This window comes from Gossypium arboreum, chromosome 3 (assembly GCF_025698485.1).
Source record: "Gossypium arboreum isolate Shixiya-1 chromosome 3, ASM2569848v2, whole genome shotgun sequence".
In the NCBI taxonomy this organism is placed as follows: domain Eukaryota; kingdom Viridiplantae; phylum Streptophyta; class Magnoliopsida; order Malvales; family Malvaceae; genus Gossypium; species Gossypium arboreum.
In genome coordinates this window covers 20,567,531-20,586,999 of record NC_069072.1, presented here as the reverse complement: position 1 = coordinate 20,586,999, position 19,469 = coordinate 20,567,531, and the positions used below count along the sequence as shown (strand labels likewise).

General features: G+C 35.0%; 1 protein-coding gene across 1 annotated transcript; it reads left to right on the top strand.

Moving 5' to 3' along the window:
* The first annotated feature begins 9,805 nt into the window (after nt 1-9,805).
* Nucleotides 9,806-18,117, top strand: LOC108461139 (probable thimet oligopeptidase). Its single transcript, XM_017760859.2, has 20 exons — nt 9,806-10,363; nt 10,457-10,578; nt 10,693-10,856; nt 11,102-11,192; nt 11,440-11,619; nt 12,200-12,280; nt 12,782-12,862; nt 13,649-13,741; nt 14,452-14,532; nt 14,618-14,780; nt 15,018-15,138; nt 15,227-15,299; nt 15,454-15,561; nt 15,718-15,815; nt 15,890-15,935; nt 16,249-16,345; nt 17,025-17,098; nt 17,197-17,301; nt 17,482-17,562; nt 17,711-18,117. The coding sequence occupies exons 1-20, from the start codon at nt 10,207-10,209 to the stop codon at nt 17,825-17,827; spliced, it is 2,133 nt and encodes a 710-aa protein (XP_017616348.1). The 5' UTR covers nt 9,806-10,206; the 3' UTR covers nt 17,828-18,117.
* The last annotated feature ends 1,352 nt before the right edge of the window (nt 18,118-19,469 follow it).

Below are 19,469 nucleotides of genomic sequence, written 5' to 3'. Positions count from 1 at the left end.
AGCAACTAAGGAGGATGATGACCAATTTTGTGTTATTTTTCCCATGTTATTTCATTTAATATCCAAATGACCAAAATGCCCTCCTTACTAAACTTTCAAAATTCCTTCCATGTCCTAATTTTGTCCATGAACTTAAAATTGGTCAAATTGCTATTTAAGACCTCCTAATTAATATTCCAAAACAATTTCATACTAAAACTTCGGGATGCAAATTTTGCAACTTATTCGATTTAGTCCCTACTTTCAATTTAAGCACTTTAGGCATAGAATTTCATCACGAAATTTTCACACAATCATGCAATCATATCATAAACCCCAAAATAATTATAAAACAATTATTTCTATCTCGGATTTGTGGTCACGAAACCACTATTCGATTAGGCCCTAATTCGGGTTGTCACAATTCTCCCCCCTTTAAGATTTTCGTCCCGAAAATCTTACCCAGAAAGAGGTTTGGGTACTGTTTCCTCATAGCTTCCTCAGGTTCCCACGTAGCCTCTTCTATCCCATGTCTGTGCCACAATACTTTCACTAAAGCTATACTTTTATTTCTTAACTGTTTAACCTCTCGAGCCAAAATCTTTATTGGTTCCTCCTCATAGGTCATATCCGATCGAATCTCAATTTCATTGGAGAAATCACATGTGAAGGATCGAACGATAACGTCATAACATTGATACATGAAACACGTTATGAATTCTTTCTAACTCTGCCGGTAAGGCCAACCGATATGCCATCTGGTCCAATTCTCTCAATAATCTCGACGGCCCAATAAAACGCGACTCAACTTGCCTTTCGACTAAATCTCGAATCTTTTTCCATGGTGACACCTTCAAGAACACTTTATCACCCACCTGAAATTCAATCTCTTTTCTTTTTAAATCTGCATATGACTTTTGTCGATCTGAAGCAGCTTTTAAGCAATCCCGAATTACTTTTATTTTCTCTTCGGTTTCTTTAACTAGATCAACTCCATGAATCTGGTTTCTCACTAAGCTCGGTCCAATATAAAGGAGTCCGACACTTACGACCATACAAGGCTTCAATGACGGTGCCATTTGTATACTTGATTGTTAACTGTTATTGTAGGCAAACTCAATCAAAGATAGATATTTCTCCCAACTACCTCCAAATTCTAAAACACAGCATCTAAGCATATCTTCGAGTACCTAGATTACTCTTTCTGTTTGACCATCTGTTTGTGGATGAAATGCGGTACTAAAGTTCAATTTTGTACCCAAAGCTTCTTGTAACTTTTTCCAAAATCTCGAGGTAAATCTTGGATCTCTATCTGATATTATAGACATAGGTACTCGTGCAACTTCACAATTTCAAAGAACATATAATTCGGCTAATTTATCAAGTGAGTAATCGGTGCGTCTTGGTATAAAGTGGGTGACTTTGTTAATCTATCAACCACTACCCAAACAAAGATCCTTCTTTTTAGGAGTTAAAGGCAAACCGGTTACAAAATCCATGGTAATCTTGTCCCATTTCCACTCGAGCACCATTCTTGGTTGAAGTAATCCTGAAGGCACTTGATGTTCAAACTTTTACTTGTTGATGATCAAACACTTGGTTACAAATTCGAAATGTCCTTTTCATACCGCCACCAATACTGACTTCTTTAAATCATTATACATTTTTGTGCTACCAGGATGAATCGATAAATGACCATTGTGCGCCTCATGTAATATTTTCGAATCAATTTATCATTTTCTCGACACATATCCTGTCTTGAAACATCAAACAATCATCCGGTCCAACTCGAAAATCGAGTCGTAACTCGATTCGCATTGAGTTCTCTTGATCCGCAACTCACTATCATTCTTTTGAGCATCACAAATTAATCGGAGAAATAACGGTTTAGCTCTCATTTCGCTAAGATTGACCCATCATCGACAATGCTAACCCCGTGTTCATGGCTCTCAAAGTAAAAAGAAATTTTCGCTCAAGGCGTCAAGAACTTACATTTGCTTTTCCCGGATGATAATCAATCACTAGATCATAATCCTTTAATAATTCAAGCCATCTTCATTGCCGCAGATTCAGATCCTTTTGATTCATCAAGTACTTCAAACTTTTGTGATCGGTAAAAATTCGGCATTTTTCACCGTACAAATAATGTCGCCAAATCTTCAAGGCAAAAACAACAATGACGCCCAAATCATGTGTAGGATAGTTCTTCTCATGCGGTTTTAACTGTCTCGAAGCATAAGCTACCACTTTACCCTCTTGCATCAACACACATCCAAGGCACATCAATGATGCATCACTATAAATTACGAACTCCTTTCCGACTCGGCTGTACTAAAATTGGTGCTTCATCAATCGTGCTTTCAATTTTTCAAAACTTTGTTGACATTTATCATCCATTCAAACTTAACATTCTTTTGCAACAACTTAGTCATAGGAGAGGCAATCATCGAAAATCCTTCAACAAAACGTCTATAATACCCGGCTAAGCCTAAAAAGCTTCTAACCTCGGATACATTCTTGGCGGTTTCAATCAACGATCGCAGAAATCTTGCTTGGATCCACCGAATACCATCACCGAGACTATATGCCCCAAAATCCGACTTCACGAAGCCGAACTCACTTTTACTAAACTTGGCAAGCAGTTTCTTTTCTCTCAAGATTTGCAATATAGTTCTCAAGTGTTCGGCATGTTCAGACTCATCTCGAGAATAAATTAAAATGTCATCTATAAACACTACTACAAACTTATCCAAATATGGCCTAAGATCCGATTCATTAAGTCCATAAATATAGTGGAGCATTTGTTAAGCGAAAGGCATCACAAGAAACTCATAATGTCCATACCTTGTCCTAAAGGCGGTTTTCGACATCCGACTCCTTAACTCTCAAATTGGTAGTAACCGGACCTCAAATCAATCTTTGAAAACACTGTGGCCCCTTTAACCGATCGAATAAATCATCAATCCTCGAAGCGGTACTTGTTCTTTATAGTCACCTTATTAAGTCGACGGTAATCAATGCAAAGTCTCATTGAACCATCCTTCTTCTTACGAATAATACAGAGCACCCAGGGAGAGAAACTCGGTCTCACAAATCCTTTGTCATTAACTCCCGCAATCGAGCCTTCAATTCTTTTAATTCAATGAGCCATTCTATATGGAGCAATCGAGATCGGTGCGGTGCGGCAACAAATCAATGGCAAAATCTATCTCTCGTTCGGAGGCAACCTGGCAATTCCTCAGAAATACATCCGAAACTCACAGACTATCAGATCGATTCAAATTTCAGTTGAGGCAACTCAATATTCATTACATAAGCGGATAAGCTTCACACCCTTTTCTCATGTATTTACGTGCAGACATGTGCGAAATCACCATAGGCAATTTATTTGATTCATCTGTTTCAACCCACGAATTTCTCCATTTTCACATTTCAACTCTAGTGTCTTTTGTTTACAATCTACCTTAGCATCATACAATGTTAACCATCCATTCCCAAGATAACGTCAAACTCACCAAATGGTAACAAGATCAAGTTGGCGGAAAAGCAGTGACCTTGAATCATTAATGGGCAATTCTTGCAAACCTTGTCAACTAGCACATATTGGCCTAAGGGTTCGACACTTTAATCGTAAACTCGAGAAATTCAACAGCAACTTTTATTGGATACTAAATTCATGCAAATATAGGAATGAGTGGACCGGGATCAATCAATGCAATAACAATAGTATCATAGAGAAAATGTACCATAATAACATCGGAGATGATGCATCTTCTCGCACGATATAGCATAAGCTCTAGCAGTGCTCTAGCTTCGATCTTGCCGTTAAATCTTTCATCACGCTTTACTACTAGTCCCACCTCCAGATTTCTCGGTGGTCTACCTCTACTAGCGGTGGTATTCATCTAGCGCTCAAATCTTTCTTCTTTAACTTTCTCCGGACAATCTCTAATAAAATGCTCATGAGAACAAGACTTGAAACAAGCTCGCTCGGTCCCCCAACACTCACCATAATGTTGCTCGCCACATTGTCGACACTCGGGCTTTCTAGGTCGCACATTACCCACACTTACCACCAAGTAGCTTGAGCTTTAGACCCGAATATGCTCTACCACGATCTCTGTGTGAATCCCCAATTGAAACTGTCATTCGAGGGTTTGTCTCTTTGGACCTCTTTGGTTGAGATTGAAATGGCTTGCTTATCTGTCTTTTTCGACATCTCGGGCCTCAATAGCGACTTTTCTTCTTTCTTTGTTCAATTCTTCTGCTTTAAGAGCTCGATCAACCAATACTACAAATTCTTTCAACTCCAAAATTCCTACAAGCACTTTAATGTCCTCATTCAGCCCATCTTCAAATCTTCTACACATAATGGCCTCGGTGGACACACATTCTCAGGCATACTTGTTGAGTCTTACAAATTCGCGTTCATACTCTGCTACTGAGACATTTTCCCCGCTTCAATTCAAGGAACTCCTTCCGTTTTTGATCAATAAATCGCTGACTTATGTATTTCTTTCTAAATTCTTCTGGAAGAAATCCCAAGTAACTTTTCTTTTGGCACCACTGCAACCAAAGTCTTCCACCAGTGGTAAGTCAATCTCTCAAAAGTGATACAAGACACTTTAAGCATTCCTCGGGTGTACATGAGAGCTCATCAAATACACGGGTAGAATTTTCAAGCCGAATTTCGCTTTCTCAGGGATCATCATCGACCTTTGCTCTAAACTCTTGACCCCTTGTTTTCGAATCTTGTCAACCGGAGGCTTGTTCATTCTTACCAAATCTATACCTTGAGCATTCAGAATCGTCGAGGTATAGGAGGGGTGGAGGAGGTTGAGCATTTGGATTTGCTCGAATAAATTCAAGATACCAATTGTTCATCATTTGGAGAAAGGCATCCCGAGCCTCATCTCCTTGTCTCAATGTCTCAGTCTACTTTCCACAGTAGCGGTCCCTTGTGCGGAGCCGGCGCATTACTAAAGATCATCACCGCAGCCCTTCAGGATCCATTACTATATTAAAACAAGACACGCTTTAGAATAATCAGAGTCACCACACTATCACAATATTTTTATGGCATGTATAGCTAGACCTTTACACACACTTTATTAGTCCGAGAACCGACTAAACCATAGCTCGATACCACTAAATGTAACACCTTTACCCGCTATCGTCATAGGAATGCAGATATAAGGTATTACCGAACATAACACATACCATTAAACATAATCGAGATGTAAATATGTCATCCAATTTGATAGTGCATCGATATAACATATGTCTTGAACAATATTAGCCCACTTTAATGGCTTGTACAAAGTATCTGGTCGAAATAATTGAAACTAATATTTTAACCTAGACAAATATGACCCGTAACAAAATAATTAAGCCTACTATACATGCCATAATTCAAAACGTTTAGTTCAAATACCCTAAAGTATGATAGTGCGGATAGATCTTCACGATCCTTAACTCCCGAGCAAGCGAAGAACACTATAAGACAAAGAGAGAAACAAAGTAAGCTTATAGCTTAGTAAGTAAGTATGTAAATACTAATTAAAGAATCTAACATGTTTACACAACAATTCAAGTTTATCTACTTTAACTTCACTATTCATTCCACTTTGATTTAGCTGTCTCTCTGCATCATATTCACTAAATAAATCATAACTCGGGTTACAAAACTCGAAATTCAAATCCGTAAAATTTCTCTGAATCTAGACTCATAAAGCTTTTTGCTAATTTTTTCTATAATTTTGGTTTAGCCGATTAGTACAGTTTATTAGTTAAAGTTTCCCTGTTACACAGCTCGACTGATCTGACCTCTGTTCACTACGAATTGAATATCTCTCAGTACACAATTCAAACAACCCTGAGGTCTGTTTCATTTAAAACTAGTCTCAATAAGGAATTTAGGCATGTAAACTATATTTCTTAATTTTCCTTGTACAATTTTTAATGATTTTTCAAAGTTGGAACAGGGGATCACGTATTCATCCTGAGCAAGTCACATACAATTGTAAATATCTCAAAATATAGAATTCCTTTGCTTGCTCTGTTTCTTTTATATGAAAGTAGACTCATTAAACTTTAATTTCACATCTCATTCAACCTCTAATTATATTCCTCCTATTTTTGGTGATTTTTCAAAATCACGTCACTGCTACCATCTAAAAACAGTTTTAATGCTAATTTCCCTCTTTCACACATTCTTTATGCTAACCTCATTTTATCTTATATATGTATATACCACAAATCATTTTCACCACATTTCATTCACCATAAGTGTAGGTCCAAACCACAATATCACCACAAAACCATCCCGTTGAACAATTCGGATCAATCCTCGATATTTAATGGTTTTAGCACACAGCTCCACCATCATACTTCGTTTAGTTCTACTCTCTTGTACACATGGTGAACACTTAGTACCACTCATGCGACCCAACCGATTTGTCTCGTAGCTCTCTTGTCTACATGGTATCCTTCACTTGGAATCACGCATGCGACCTAGCTACATTTATCTTTCACGTAGCTCTCTTGTCTACATGGTGTCCTTCACTTGGAATCACGCATGCGACCTAGCTACATTTATCTTTCACGTAGCTCTCTTGTCTACATGGGATACATCTCGTATCACACATGTGACCTAGCTACTACAGGGTGTCTCGTAGCTTTCTTGTACACATGATGTGCACTCAGCATCATACATGTGACCTAGCTACGCCCCTCTATTTCATTCGATCTCTCCAATGTTCAACCGAGATCTCTCTATATTTATTTCCATTCTTCCAATAGTCGATTTATATTTTAACATCAGCTAGTATATTTATATAATAGGCTGAAATATAAGAATGTACATGAAATTATTGTAATATTTACATACAAACTTACCTTGGTGCAAAATGTGGAAATTTTGCAATTTAGTCCAAAACTTTTTCCTTCCCTGCTCGAGATCAATTCGCGTCTTTCTTGATCTATAATAACACATTTAGCTCATTTAATACTCATACTATTTATTTCAATCCAAAATCACATCATGGAAAAATTACATTTTGCCCCTAACTTTTCAAAATTACAATTTTGCCCCTAGGCTCGGAATTTAATTTCATCCCTTATTCTTATATTTTATGATATGCTGAACATTTTCTCTTCTACAACAATATCAAATTCTCACTCTATCATATAGTTATGAACAATAGGTATTTTTACCGATTATGCTGCTTTTACTCGCTTTCACTTAAAACCGAGTAGCACAAGTTATTTAACATAATTTAAAACCTCATATTCTATCATAAAACATCAAAATACACAAATTTCACCTATGGGTATTTTTCCAAATGTGAACCCTAGGTTAAATTATTACTAGCATAAGCTTAATCGAGCTTCCGGATTCCAAAACGTAAAGAACATTAAAAGCGGGCTTGGAATCACTTACTATGGAGCTTGAAAGTTGAAGAAACCCTAGCTATGGAGAGAGGGAGAATTCGGCAGCAACTAAGGAGGATGATGACCAATTTTGTGTTATTTTTCCCATTTTATTTCATTTAATATCCAAATGACCAAAATGCCCTCCTTACTAAACTTTCAAAAATTCCTTCCATGTCCTAATTTTGTCCATGAACTTAAAATTGGTCAAATTGCTATTTAAGACCTCCTAATTAATATTCCAAAACAATTTCTACTAAAAACTTCTGGGATGCAAATTTTGCAACTTATTCGATTTAGTCCCTACTTTCAATTTAAGCACTTTAGGCATAGAATTTCATCACGAAATTTTCACACAATCATGCAATCATATCATAAACCCCAAAATAATTATAAAACAATTATTTCTATCTCGAATCTGTGGTCACGAAACCACTATTCCGATTAGGCCCTAATTCGGGTTGTCACAATTATGAACCTTGAACCCTCGCAATTATTCCCTGATTTCACCTGATCTTTTTCCCGTGAATTTCTCTGTCTATGCCAAGATTTCCTCTCCACCATCATCCACGGCCCATTTGCCCTTCTGATCACTCATTCTACTCCAACCTCAGTCTCACATTGGTACACGACCTCCTACTCCTTTCCTTTTCCCCGTGTCAGATCTACAAAATGGGCATAACTCTTACATATGTCTGCACTTACCATAGGAAAAGCAAATTGTTGGAAGTCCTTCATACTCCACTAGTTGGACTTCGCTGTTAACCTTTACTTGAGAAATCAGTGGTTTGTCGAGAATTATTAAAACTACCATTTGGGCAAAACGGCCTCTTATTTTTCTATTTGTCTGAAAATCAAGTTTTTCCATTGTTCCAATCATACCCCCAATAGCTTCAAGGATTTTCTTTTTGTACATAAGCCCCGGAAGACCCGATAACCTTATCCAAGCCATCACCACGCTCGAGTATGGTTGCGACAGACTAAAATCCTTAGCCTATGGTTATACAGTTAGGTACTGACTATAGATAATCCAAGGTATCTGAGTCAACACCCGATCATAATCTTTAGTGGTCTGAAACTTAACCAAAAAATATTCGTTTTCTATATCCATTAGGTGGAATGGTTTTACTAGTTTCCAAAGACTGCTAATCCGATTATGAAGAGCGGCATAGCTTATACTCCGGCCCAAAAGCTTCAGGACAATGGTCATTTCCACCTCCTTGAATAAAATTTGTTTAATACGATCTAAAAATTCTATTGTTGGGATCCTGTTTTCCATAGATATTCTCACATCTCCTTCCAACAATTCAAATCACCTTTACTTTCACCGTTAGATCTATCACTTGCCTTACCAGAAATGGCTGAACCTCCTTCCAAAAGCTTGTCCTTCCAAGACAGAGTCGGAGTTAGATCTAGGTCCACAACCAAAACAGCTGCCACTTTACTAGATCCTTTTTTAAACCTCACTTTCTTAGTGTTCTGATCATCAGAAAACCGAGATTCATCATTGCCTCCATCATAGATGCGTTGCATTGAAATATATTATATAAGTCTTCATCAAATCAACTTTAAAACATAAATTAAACACTAAAAAATTAACTTTGTTATCTTCAAGTATTGAATTATATAACTTTTGTCAAATAAATGTACCACAATGGACTAACAAATAAGACATGTAAAACAAAATGTCAAAAGCCGTTAAAAATTATTATTGTGACCTTACAAATCTATATATTTTTACTTTTTACATAATTAAATTTACAAATATGTATTTTTTTGTAATCGATTATATAAAAGTACATATACTGAAATACCAAAAGTTACTGAAGGGAATAGTGAGGAGTTATTACATATTTTAGGCATAATGATTTATTTGACCCTTTAACTTTACAAAAAAAAAGGCTCTCCATTTAGTTTTATGTTTATTTTAGCCATTAAACTTGCATCCTTGTGTATGTCATATCATTAATTAATGAATTTTAAATATACAAAAATATTTAATTTTATAAATTTTAAATTTTTAAAATTATTTTTATTATGCCATATCATTAATTAATGAATTTTAAATATATAAAATATTTAATTTTTATAAATTTTAATTTTTTAAAATTGTTTTTATAAATTATTTTAAATTTTAAAAAATTTAAAATTAATTAATTGCTATAATGATATTCACATGAAATGTTATGTCAACAAAGTTAACAAAAGATAATTTTTTATCCATTTTGAGTGGTTTGACAAATAAAAAGTTTAAAAACTAAAACGAAAAAACAATTAAATAAAAATGTTAAAATTATTATTTTTGTAAAATTAGAGGACGGAAATAAGTTATTAAACGCAATAGCTTTATAATTTTTGCCCATAATTAAATGATCAGGACCGGGTTTATATCCTATAAGGCTAAGCTTGTTTTAAACCCGTATAGTTCCCCAAATCAGATGCAATCTGAGAAGATCTAGGGCCACAAATTCTGTAGAGGGGCCGGCCTTTTTCGTGAAACATAACGATCGAAAACGATAGATCTACGGTTCTATCAAGACTCGCATTTCATTTTGTAGCAATTTAAAAAAATCGAAAGCGATAATCTCTCCTCATTGCGCGGTTCCGATTTAAAGAACTAAAAAAATTCGAAAATCTCAATTTTGTATTTCCGTTTTAATTTCATCAATTTCTTTATTTTGTTTCCGCTCCCTGAATGACGGGAAATTTCCCTCCCAATCTAGCATCTCCTTAGTTGGTGTTTGGCTCCAAAGAAAATTAAACGAAACAGCCAAGGGGAAAAAAATTCAAGAGGCAATGGAAAGTGAAGGGAACAGTGAGAAAAAACTGAGCAGCAGCAAACTGAAGAAAGGAAGTAACATCATACCACTCACCGGAGCTGCCGCTCTTCTCACACTCGCTGTTAGTCTTGCTATCACCGCTATCAACAAACGGCGAAACTCCAAGAGAAAAGGTCATTTCCTTTTTCTTTTTCTCAATTTATCTTTTACTTGCTTGTTTCTCGTTTACAAATAGTAATTAAAGGATATATATATATTTATCTTAGACCTTCCGGGATGTACTTTCCGAGTTAATTTGTCGGCGAGTGAGATTCTAAAATTAGCTGACCGAATCATAGCAAAATCAAAGGAAGTTCATGACGCCGTTGCTTCAGTACCGGTTGATAAGGTTTTCATAGTTTCAGTATCTTCAATTTTTCCCTCTATGCTCTTTTTGACTATTTTTACATTTATAAGAATTCGAAATTCATATATGTTTATCACTTTTTTTAAAAACGGTCAGGTTACGTATAAGAATGTTATATCACCGCTGGCGGAATTGGAGGCTCAACAGTTTCCATTGGTGCAATCATGTGTGGTTCCTAAGTTGGTCTCTACTTCAGATAAAGTGCGTAAAGCTAGCGCTGAAGCCGAGAAGAAAATAGATGCCCATATCTGTTCCTGCAGGTTTAGTTCACTTGTTTATGACTTATATCAGAATCAAGTTATAACATTATATTTTTAGATTGTTTCATCAAGTTGGTAATGCTCTTTTTGAACCTAAACTATTTTTGTAATTAAGCCTAGTATGCCTTTGTAAGTAGTTGTAGATATGGGAACTCTAGTAGTTGTATATATGAAGATTCTACTGTTCAGTTGTTTACCGAGAATCAAATCTAACATTTTTACTGTTTAATTGGGGCGCTGATCAGTAAACGCGAAGATGTATACTGTGTTGTCAAAGCTTTTGCTGCAAAAGGGGAGTGGATGGGCCCAGAAGCAAGACACTATGTTCATTGCTTGGTAAGGGAAATATTTCCGCTTTCTCATTTTTGTTACCCATCTTATGACATGGGATTTTCAAATACTGTTGGCTACAAAGTAAAATGGTAAAGTAAGTTTTATACTGAAAGAACGGCCAGACGAGGTTATATATTGTAATGTACCATGCTCAAGAGCACAAATGTTTCATTGTTTTGAATCTTCTTAAAATTTAGTTACAAGTTTAGTTGTTCAGTCATAGTGTTGACTCCTTTCTGACCAGTGACAGGTGAAAGAATTTGAACGGAATGGATTAAATCTTACAGCAACAAAAAGAGAAGAAGTGCAACGCTTGAAAGCTCAAATTGATGAGCTCAGCTTTCAATATGTTCAGAATTTGAATGATGATAGCACTTCTGTTTTGTTCCATGAGAATGAGCTAGCCGGACTACCAGCAGAGTTTCTCAAGGTTCTACATTTCCTATATTTAATTTCCTCTCCTGTGCTCACTTTATTAGTTTATATATGGAAAATTTGGACTCTACATTTGTCTCATTTGAACAAAAAGTTCTGTTCTCAATTAGTTTTCTACATTTGATTTTTTGCTGGTCTGCTGGTCATAGATTTCCTCTGGTGGTAAATTAATTACATACCCTTTTTATTTCATGCTTAAGTTGTTGAACTTCAACATTCTGCAGAAATGATGGTTAACTGATCACATGAATCAATTACATTTGTAAATAATTTCAGTTTTGATATTTGGCAGTGCATGTTGGGGATATAAAATAGAATATGCCTAAATGATGATTTCAAATATCTAAAGTGAAAATTGCATAATATAATGCTTTTGTACTGCATCGTAGAAGCATCAGAGAAGCCCAAAGAGCAAGTATCTACCATTTTGGAAATTGACCTATTCATAAATATTGCTGCTATTCCTTACCCGAAAGAGACTATGAATTCAAAATTTTAATACCTTATGATAGAGTTTTTTGAATGACTCAGTTTATAATATAGTAATGAATTTTGTTTCACTGTTTCTTTTGCAGACTTTAGAAAAAGCAGAGAATGGGATGTTCAGAGTCACATTGAAAAGTCATCATGTTGCAGCAGTGTTGGAGCTATGCAAGGTATGATTATTGAAGTTGATTAATATTCAGCTGGCAAGAGGCAATATGTTGATAATGGCTGTGCCCTTGCTGTTTGGAAAAAGTTTTTGCACAAATTGACAAGGTGAATTAATATTACAATATTTTCAGAGATCGATTACGTACTTGAATTGCAGAATTGTTAAGGAGTCCTGATTAATTTTCTTATGTACTGGCTTTTAAAATATTTCTGATATTGCAAGAATAGCATGACAATGAAATCCAGCATATTTTCAATTAAGTGGACATTACCACTGCCACAGTTAATATTTGACAAATGCATGGCCTTGCATGTTGATATCATGCAACATCAACTCAACCTTTTCTGAAAGTTAAGATCAACTTGATCCGATAATTGTCACTATGGCTTTAGACTTGAAATCTAATGAAGTTTTTTATTTGTATTACTTCAGTATTGTCTGAACACTGAAATATGAGAATGACTATTGTGGAGTTTCCTATTTACATTCTGAGCCTTTGCAGATAGGAAAGACAAGAAGGTTAGTAGCTATGGCATATGGAAAGAGATGTGGAAAAGCCAATCTCTCTGTCTTGGAAGATTTGGTATATATTTCATTCTCCCTTGGGACCCTCCTCTATGTTTCTTTAAGATGATGTTTACTTGGAATGAAATGATGGTCCAAATCCAGACCAGGGGCTGCATTTTCATTGACGCCCTTTTACTTTGTTGGTCTGACATTACTAGTATTTTGTATTGGCATAAGCTACTAAATCTCCTTTCAGTGTATCATTTTGACATTTAGGTCTTTAAAACCCCCTCTAACTAGGCGGGCGGCGGTTTTATTACACTATCAATTTGTATATTTATTGTCTTCCATTCATTTTAGTTTTGCAATTTATGCCACATTAGAGGCAATACTGTCTTCAAGGTGATGCTATGGAAGTTAAAGCTCCAGGCTTTCACCTTGTAGGTGGCAGGGTAGGAATTAGGATTTATGGGATGGGAGAGGGTACCTACCATTGTGTAGCCCAATCTCATTTTACCAGGAAAAGTGGGAAAAGTGTAGGATGAACATATTGACATGGGAGTTTCTATGATTTAAGTTTTTATTAAGAATATCATATTTACCATAATACCATGTTGGTAGCACCTAAAACTTATAAATTAAAATGTAATGGCTGTTCTAGTAAGTGGTGACAAATTCTTGGTTTTCAACAGTTTTAACTTATCAGCAACTTTAGGATAGTTATATTAATTCATTCATTCTTTCTTGAGTGCCTATTGCTGCAATGTCCCTAGATGTGGACCCCAATACGAAGTTTCATTATAGCCTTTAGTTTGCATTGAGTATAAAAGACCAATAAGTTAACTTTTCTTTTGTGATATAGGTTCAAGCTCGTCACAAATTTGCTCGATTACTTGGCTATTCAAACTATGCAGAATATGCTTTGAATCCTAGAATGGCTAAGACGCCCTCGAAGGTCTGATTTATTTTCTGGGAATATTTGTTGTTTATTTGCTGCATGAATAATATATGTAATTTCCATGTCTTTCAGCTTTGACCTTAGTGTTTTAAAAAAATAAAAGTAAATAGTTCATTTTATAATGAATTTTAGTAATCTGACTGAAATCTTGCCATGTCTCTTCCTCTTCCTCTCCCTCTCCCTCTCTCTTCCTTTTCATTTTTTAACCACAACAAACTTTTTGTTGGCCTAGTCTAGTTAGATCTCTTTTTTGTTGACATGGTTAATCCAGATGCAATGTTTCCTCTTGAAATTTAATCTGAATTTTGCTGGCTACCTCCTCGCCTGTCATCTGTCCTAAGGAATGTGCTGGTTTATACAATGACGCCTGAAATGATTATTATCTTAATGATTCATTTCCTGAGTGATATGACCAAACCATGCAAAACTAGCTTTACATAGCAGAAAATCATGTTGTTGTGACACTTTAAATAGATGACATTAGGAAACATAGAAAAGAATGAAGTTTTGGATTGTGCTTTTTGGAATATAGCAATCTTATAAAACACTGTTATGAAGAGTTTTGGATTGTGCTTTATGGAATATAGCATTCTTATAAAACACTGTTATGAAGTTTATTTTAAAGATGCATCTAGGTTTTGTATTACTTTTCAATGCTTCGTTAATGAATGTAATATTTGCTTCTTAGGAATTTGTGAATGTGTCAGGTGCTGGAATTCTTAGAGGACATTTCTTCCAGTTTATCGGACTTAGCCAATAAAGAGCTGGCTATGTTGAAAGAGTTAAAGGTCAGAACATAATCTCCATATGCTGATTCCTTTTATTTTTTTTCCCCTTCAAAGAAATGTTTTATTTGCTTTGTTTTGTCATCAGAAGCAAGATGAAGGAGAGCTTCCATTTGGAGTTGAAGATCTCCTGTACTATGTAAAGAAGGTTGAGCAACAGGAATTTGATCTGGACCTTGGAGCTCTGAAACAGTACTTTCCTGTCAATTTGGTTTTATCTGGAATTTTCAAAATATTTCAGGATCTGTTTGGTAAGTCATTACATGCACGTATATGGCTTATGCAGGCTGCATGTGGATGAGTGGTCGTAGGATTCCCGTTGCAGTGATGCAGCAAAATGGCACTGGAACCCTGAGTGTCCAGTGACGAAAATGACTGCATCAGTGTGGTGGAAATCCTACCCAACTCCATTCAAATGAATTCATAGTCAAGGAAAATGCTTATCTCTATGTCTTGTATGTATCATACACGCTGTCCTTTCCCTGCAGGTTTAAGGTTTGAGGAAATTGCAGATGCTGATGCCTGGCACAGTGATATTCGAATGTTTTCTGTTTTTGACTTGAGTTCTGGTGAACTTTTGGGTTATTTCTACCTCGACATGTACACGAGGTTCACATATTACTTTGAGTTTTCTTCTTTATTTTTCTCTGCTTTGCTTGCTCTAGTTAGAGAAAATTGGGCTATCATTGTGGAACAGGGAAGGGAAATATGGTCAGACTTGTGTGGTTGCTCTTCAAAATGGCTCAGTAGCATTCAATGGTGCACGACAGGTGATTGATATAACATAATGATCATGCTTAATATTTATACTATTTTATCTTAGCATCTTCTTTGAGCACCTGAGTAGAATAAATTTGCTTAAATGTTACTAAGATATGCTCTGCTCTTAAAAATCAGTGACTCATATTAGTTATTCTGTCCCAGGTTCCACTGGCATTGCTAATTTCTCAATTGCAGACTGACATTGGTGGCATTCCGAGTTTGCTAAGATTCACGGAAGTGGTCAGTCTTTTGCATGAGTTTGGCCATGTGGTATGTTCAACCCTAAATTATTTTCTTGGCTTTATCATTTATGATTGGGGCATTACATTGGCTCATAATAATGTTTTTGTAGTAGAAAGTATATTGTTATTTTAGTTCGATGTTTTAGGAAGATAATATGGATTTCACTCTCTATGGGGGATATAGGTCCAACATCTATGCAACCGTGCATCGTTTGCTAGATTTTCTGGGTTGCGTGTTGATCCTGACTTTGTGGAGATCCCTGCTAAGGTTCTTGAAAATTGGTAGGTTGTAGATCCTACTATTTCTTTTTCCTTTGGACTTACTAGACTCCTTGATAATGGTTTTTTACATATAGGTGCTATGAGAGCTTCTCATTGAAGTTAATATCTGGTTTCCATCAGGTATTCATTTTGACAGATTCTGCATATGCATACTTTCTACATATGTATTTGTGCATCTGTATGTCTTACTGCCAGATATTCATTTGTATATGGATTGGCTGGAGCTTGGTTCTGTATTTTGGGGTGTTCATCTATGTGTTTTATGCAATTATATTCTGGGTGGATTGAGAAAGGAATGTTGTGGTTTTTGAAGACATGGTGCACAGTCTCTCTGGGGCCTTTTTTTTGTTTTTTGAGATGGGTGGATGGTGTTTTAAATATCTAAAAGGCAACTAATTACTTGAAATTATCTCTGTGATATGATCATTTTCAGGATATTACAATGCCCATTGAGGATGAAATATGTAAATCACTTAAAAAATGGCGTTATTCCTTTTCGGCTCTTAAATTGAAGCAAGAAGTTCTTTATTGTAAGCCTCTTTCTTCGTCATCAATCAAGAAATTTCAATTTTACTGAAATCTGTTGAGACCTTGATACTCAAAAATCTGTTATTATCTGTTAGTCATTTCATTTCCCATTTGGTAAGTTTTTGGAATTAGATCCAGGTATGTGATGTCTTTCTCTTTAAGTTTAACCAGAATTGACAGTTCTACAGTTCGATAAACATGAAGAAAACTTTAAGAGGCGAGAGCGTTTCCAAATTCAATAGGGTATTTATTGCGACTTAGGATCATATGAGTTATTAGAATTCATAATAAGAATAGTCAGTACTTTATCGTGGTTTTTTTTGTTCTAGGTAGCATGAGTATTACGCCCAGGCATGTTGGGCAATTGTTCTTCATGGTTTTTGGTTCTTGCCCACACTGCTTACTTCGGCATGATTATAAATGCTTCGTGCCTTTTATTGCAACATAAACAAGTTTGCTTCCATTTTGAGTTAGGAATGTGTATTTTGGTGCTTTATATTGATCGGTTAAATATCTTGAGTGAAGCTGTCTTTATATGGAGTCGGATCGAGGAATTTAGTTTACAAGAAAAAGGCACTTTCTTAATTTAGCACCTCAACATAGATGGACTGTTTTCTGCTGTAATTCAAAATTCTATGCCTCTCTCTTCAGATAAGCTCTAAAGATATTTTTGACTGCCAGGTCTTTTTGATCAAATTATACATTCTGCTGAAAATGTTGACATTTTTGAGTTATTCAAACATCTTCATCCAAAGGTAAGTAAAATTTCCCGTTCTTGCTTCGTACTTTGTGCTTTTAGGAGGAGAGCAATTACATCATTCTGTTTTTCCCTTCCGTCTTTTGGCCTTTGTAGGTAATGTTGGGATTGCCAATGTTAGAAGGAACTAATCCAGCTTCATGCTTCCCACGTTGTGCTATCGGTTATGAAGCTGCTTGTTACAGCCGTATTTGGAGTGAGGTTTGTTTGTCTCAACCCTATCGTTCTTGCGTGCTTTTATTTTATTGTCTAGATAAGATTTGTAGATTACAGTAAACTTTATGGGGTCTGCAGTATAATTGTTAGTATTTATCATGGATGATCTCTTTCTGAGTGATTTGTACACCTTACAACTACCATTTCTATGCTTCAAATGTGTAGGTATTTGCAGCTGATATTTTTACGTCAAAGTTTCGAGATGGGCTTCTGAACCAGCATGTTGGTATGCAGTTTAGGACCAAGGTACTAACTACCTTATATGTCACCATGCTGTTTATTGTTTTTGAAACTTTCCCATTTCTTCGTTTCCAAGCCGTTACAGAAATATTGAAATCTAAGTCTCATTTCTATCATGTACGTGGTCATATGTTAGTATTTGACTTCTTGGTAGGTATTGGCACCTGGAGGAGCTAAGGATCCAATTGAAATCCTGTCTGATTTTCTTGGAAGAGAACCATCAATTCAGACATTTATCGACAACAAAATTGAATGCAGTTTGTGGAACTGAAAGTTTTGGGTAATTCATCTTGATACCTCGTCCTTTTACACTGCAAGATAGGAATCCGCATAGAGCTATCTTGGCCTAGTTATGATCAGCATTTCTTCTGCTTGTACATAAAAAGTTGTGTTGTTTTGGTTGAAAATGATGAGCAGTTTGAATTCAGTGCGTGGGTGGGTGATGTTGTAGGAATGTTGTGGTGTTCAGCACTCTTTTCGATTAAAAGGATTTGATTATATATACATTAGTTTTAAGTTGCGGTGAATGATATATTATAGTTTATGTTTTAAATAATAAAACAGTTTCTTGAATCACTTCATATTACAATAATCCTATTTTATTTTTAATTTAAGAAGTAAAAATCCTATCAATTCAAAGATTATATATTGAAATAATTAATTGAGCAGAATAAGAAATAAAAATTTTGCCGTATAACAATGACACATCCAAATACTACACCTTATTTGATGTTTGCAGGAGTTAATAAGGGTATTTTAATGAGTACAAAAATTAATAAGGATAATTTAGATATTAGAAAGTTATTTAGAAATTTTAAAAAAATTAATTAGTTTATTTATAAATTTTAGATATTATTATATTTCAATTATTATTTAATTTATAAATAAATCTACTCATATATCATTAATTTTTTTCCTTTTTAGTTAATTATGTATAAGTCATTTTAGTCTTATAATGCACGCAAAACCAAAAAAAAAGTTTATTTATAAATTTTAATTTTTATTATATTTTATTTGTTTTTTATGTATAAATAAATCTATTTGTATATTATTAAAATTTTTAATTAATTATGTATAATTTAAAATTAATTTATATTTTATGATTTTAAAATTCATAGATATTACAAATTATTTATATGCATAAATATTATTGTTACATTTTAATTTAATATTATGCTTTATTTTTTATTATTTGAAAGTTATTTTTTATAACATTTAATTTCATAGAAGTTACAAACGATCAATTATATATATACATACTCACACACATATGTTATGAGGGAACTATAGTCTTACAAACCGTGTGACCTCAAGCGGATTCTTTGCTTCAAATCTACCTAAGTTAACCTAACATTCGAAAAGTGAGAATTCTCCCGAAAATTCACTAAATCATCGAAAAATATAGCGGAAGCAACTCAAAAGCAAAAGGGCAACGAGAGAATTGAAAAGTCACAATAGTACAGATCTAATGAAATAATTACAAATGAGGGGGAAGACCTCTATTTATAGTTGAGTTCTCCAAAATCCAATGATACGAATCAAATTACATCAACAGCAAAGATTAGTGCTTATCTACAAGATGAAAGTCGTAAGGGATTTATACTCTATACAATCTTATCCTTTTAGGATTTACACTATTTACCATGGTAACTCAAGTTTTACTAGAGTGTTTTATTTGGCCACCGAGGCTTCAAGTAGATGAGTTTCTCCATATGTTTCACGAGTTGAGCTAGTTCAAATGGGTCGAATGAGCCCCATGTTATCAGTTGACCTCCATTGAATGTCCTGTGTGCATTCGTCATGGGTTTTGATCTGCAACCCGTGACACGTACATGTAACTATTCTTTGAGTTATTTTTGAGTGATAATTTTATTTCACTTTTGATTTTTAATTTTTCTTCCATTTTCACCATT

Excerpts from the sequence above, each read along its gene's own strand:
- LOC108461139 (XM_017760859.2), top strand. The coding sequence starts at position 10,207 with ATGGAAAGTGAAGGGAACAGTGAGAAAAAACTGAGCAGCAGCAAACTG. Across the intron at positions 11,620-12,199 it reads TACCAGCAGAGTTTCTCAAG|ACTTTAGAAAAAGCAGAGAA; the intron begins GTTCTACATTTC and ends TTTCTTTTGCAG. Across the intron at positions 15,936-16,248 it reads TAATATCTGGTTTCCATCAG|GATATTACAATGCCCATTGA; the intron begins GTATTCATTTTG and ends GATCATTTTCAG.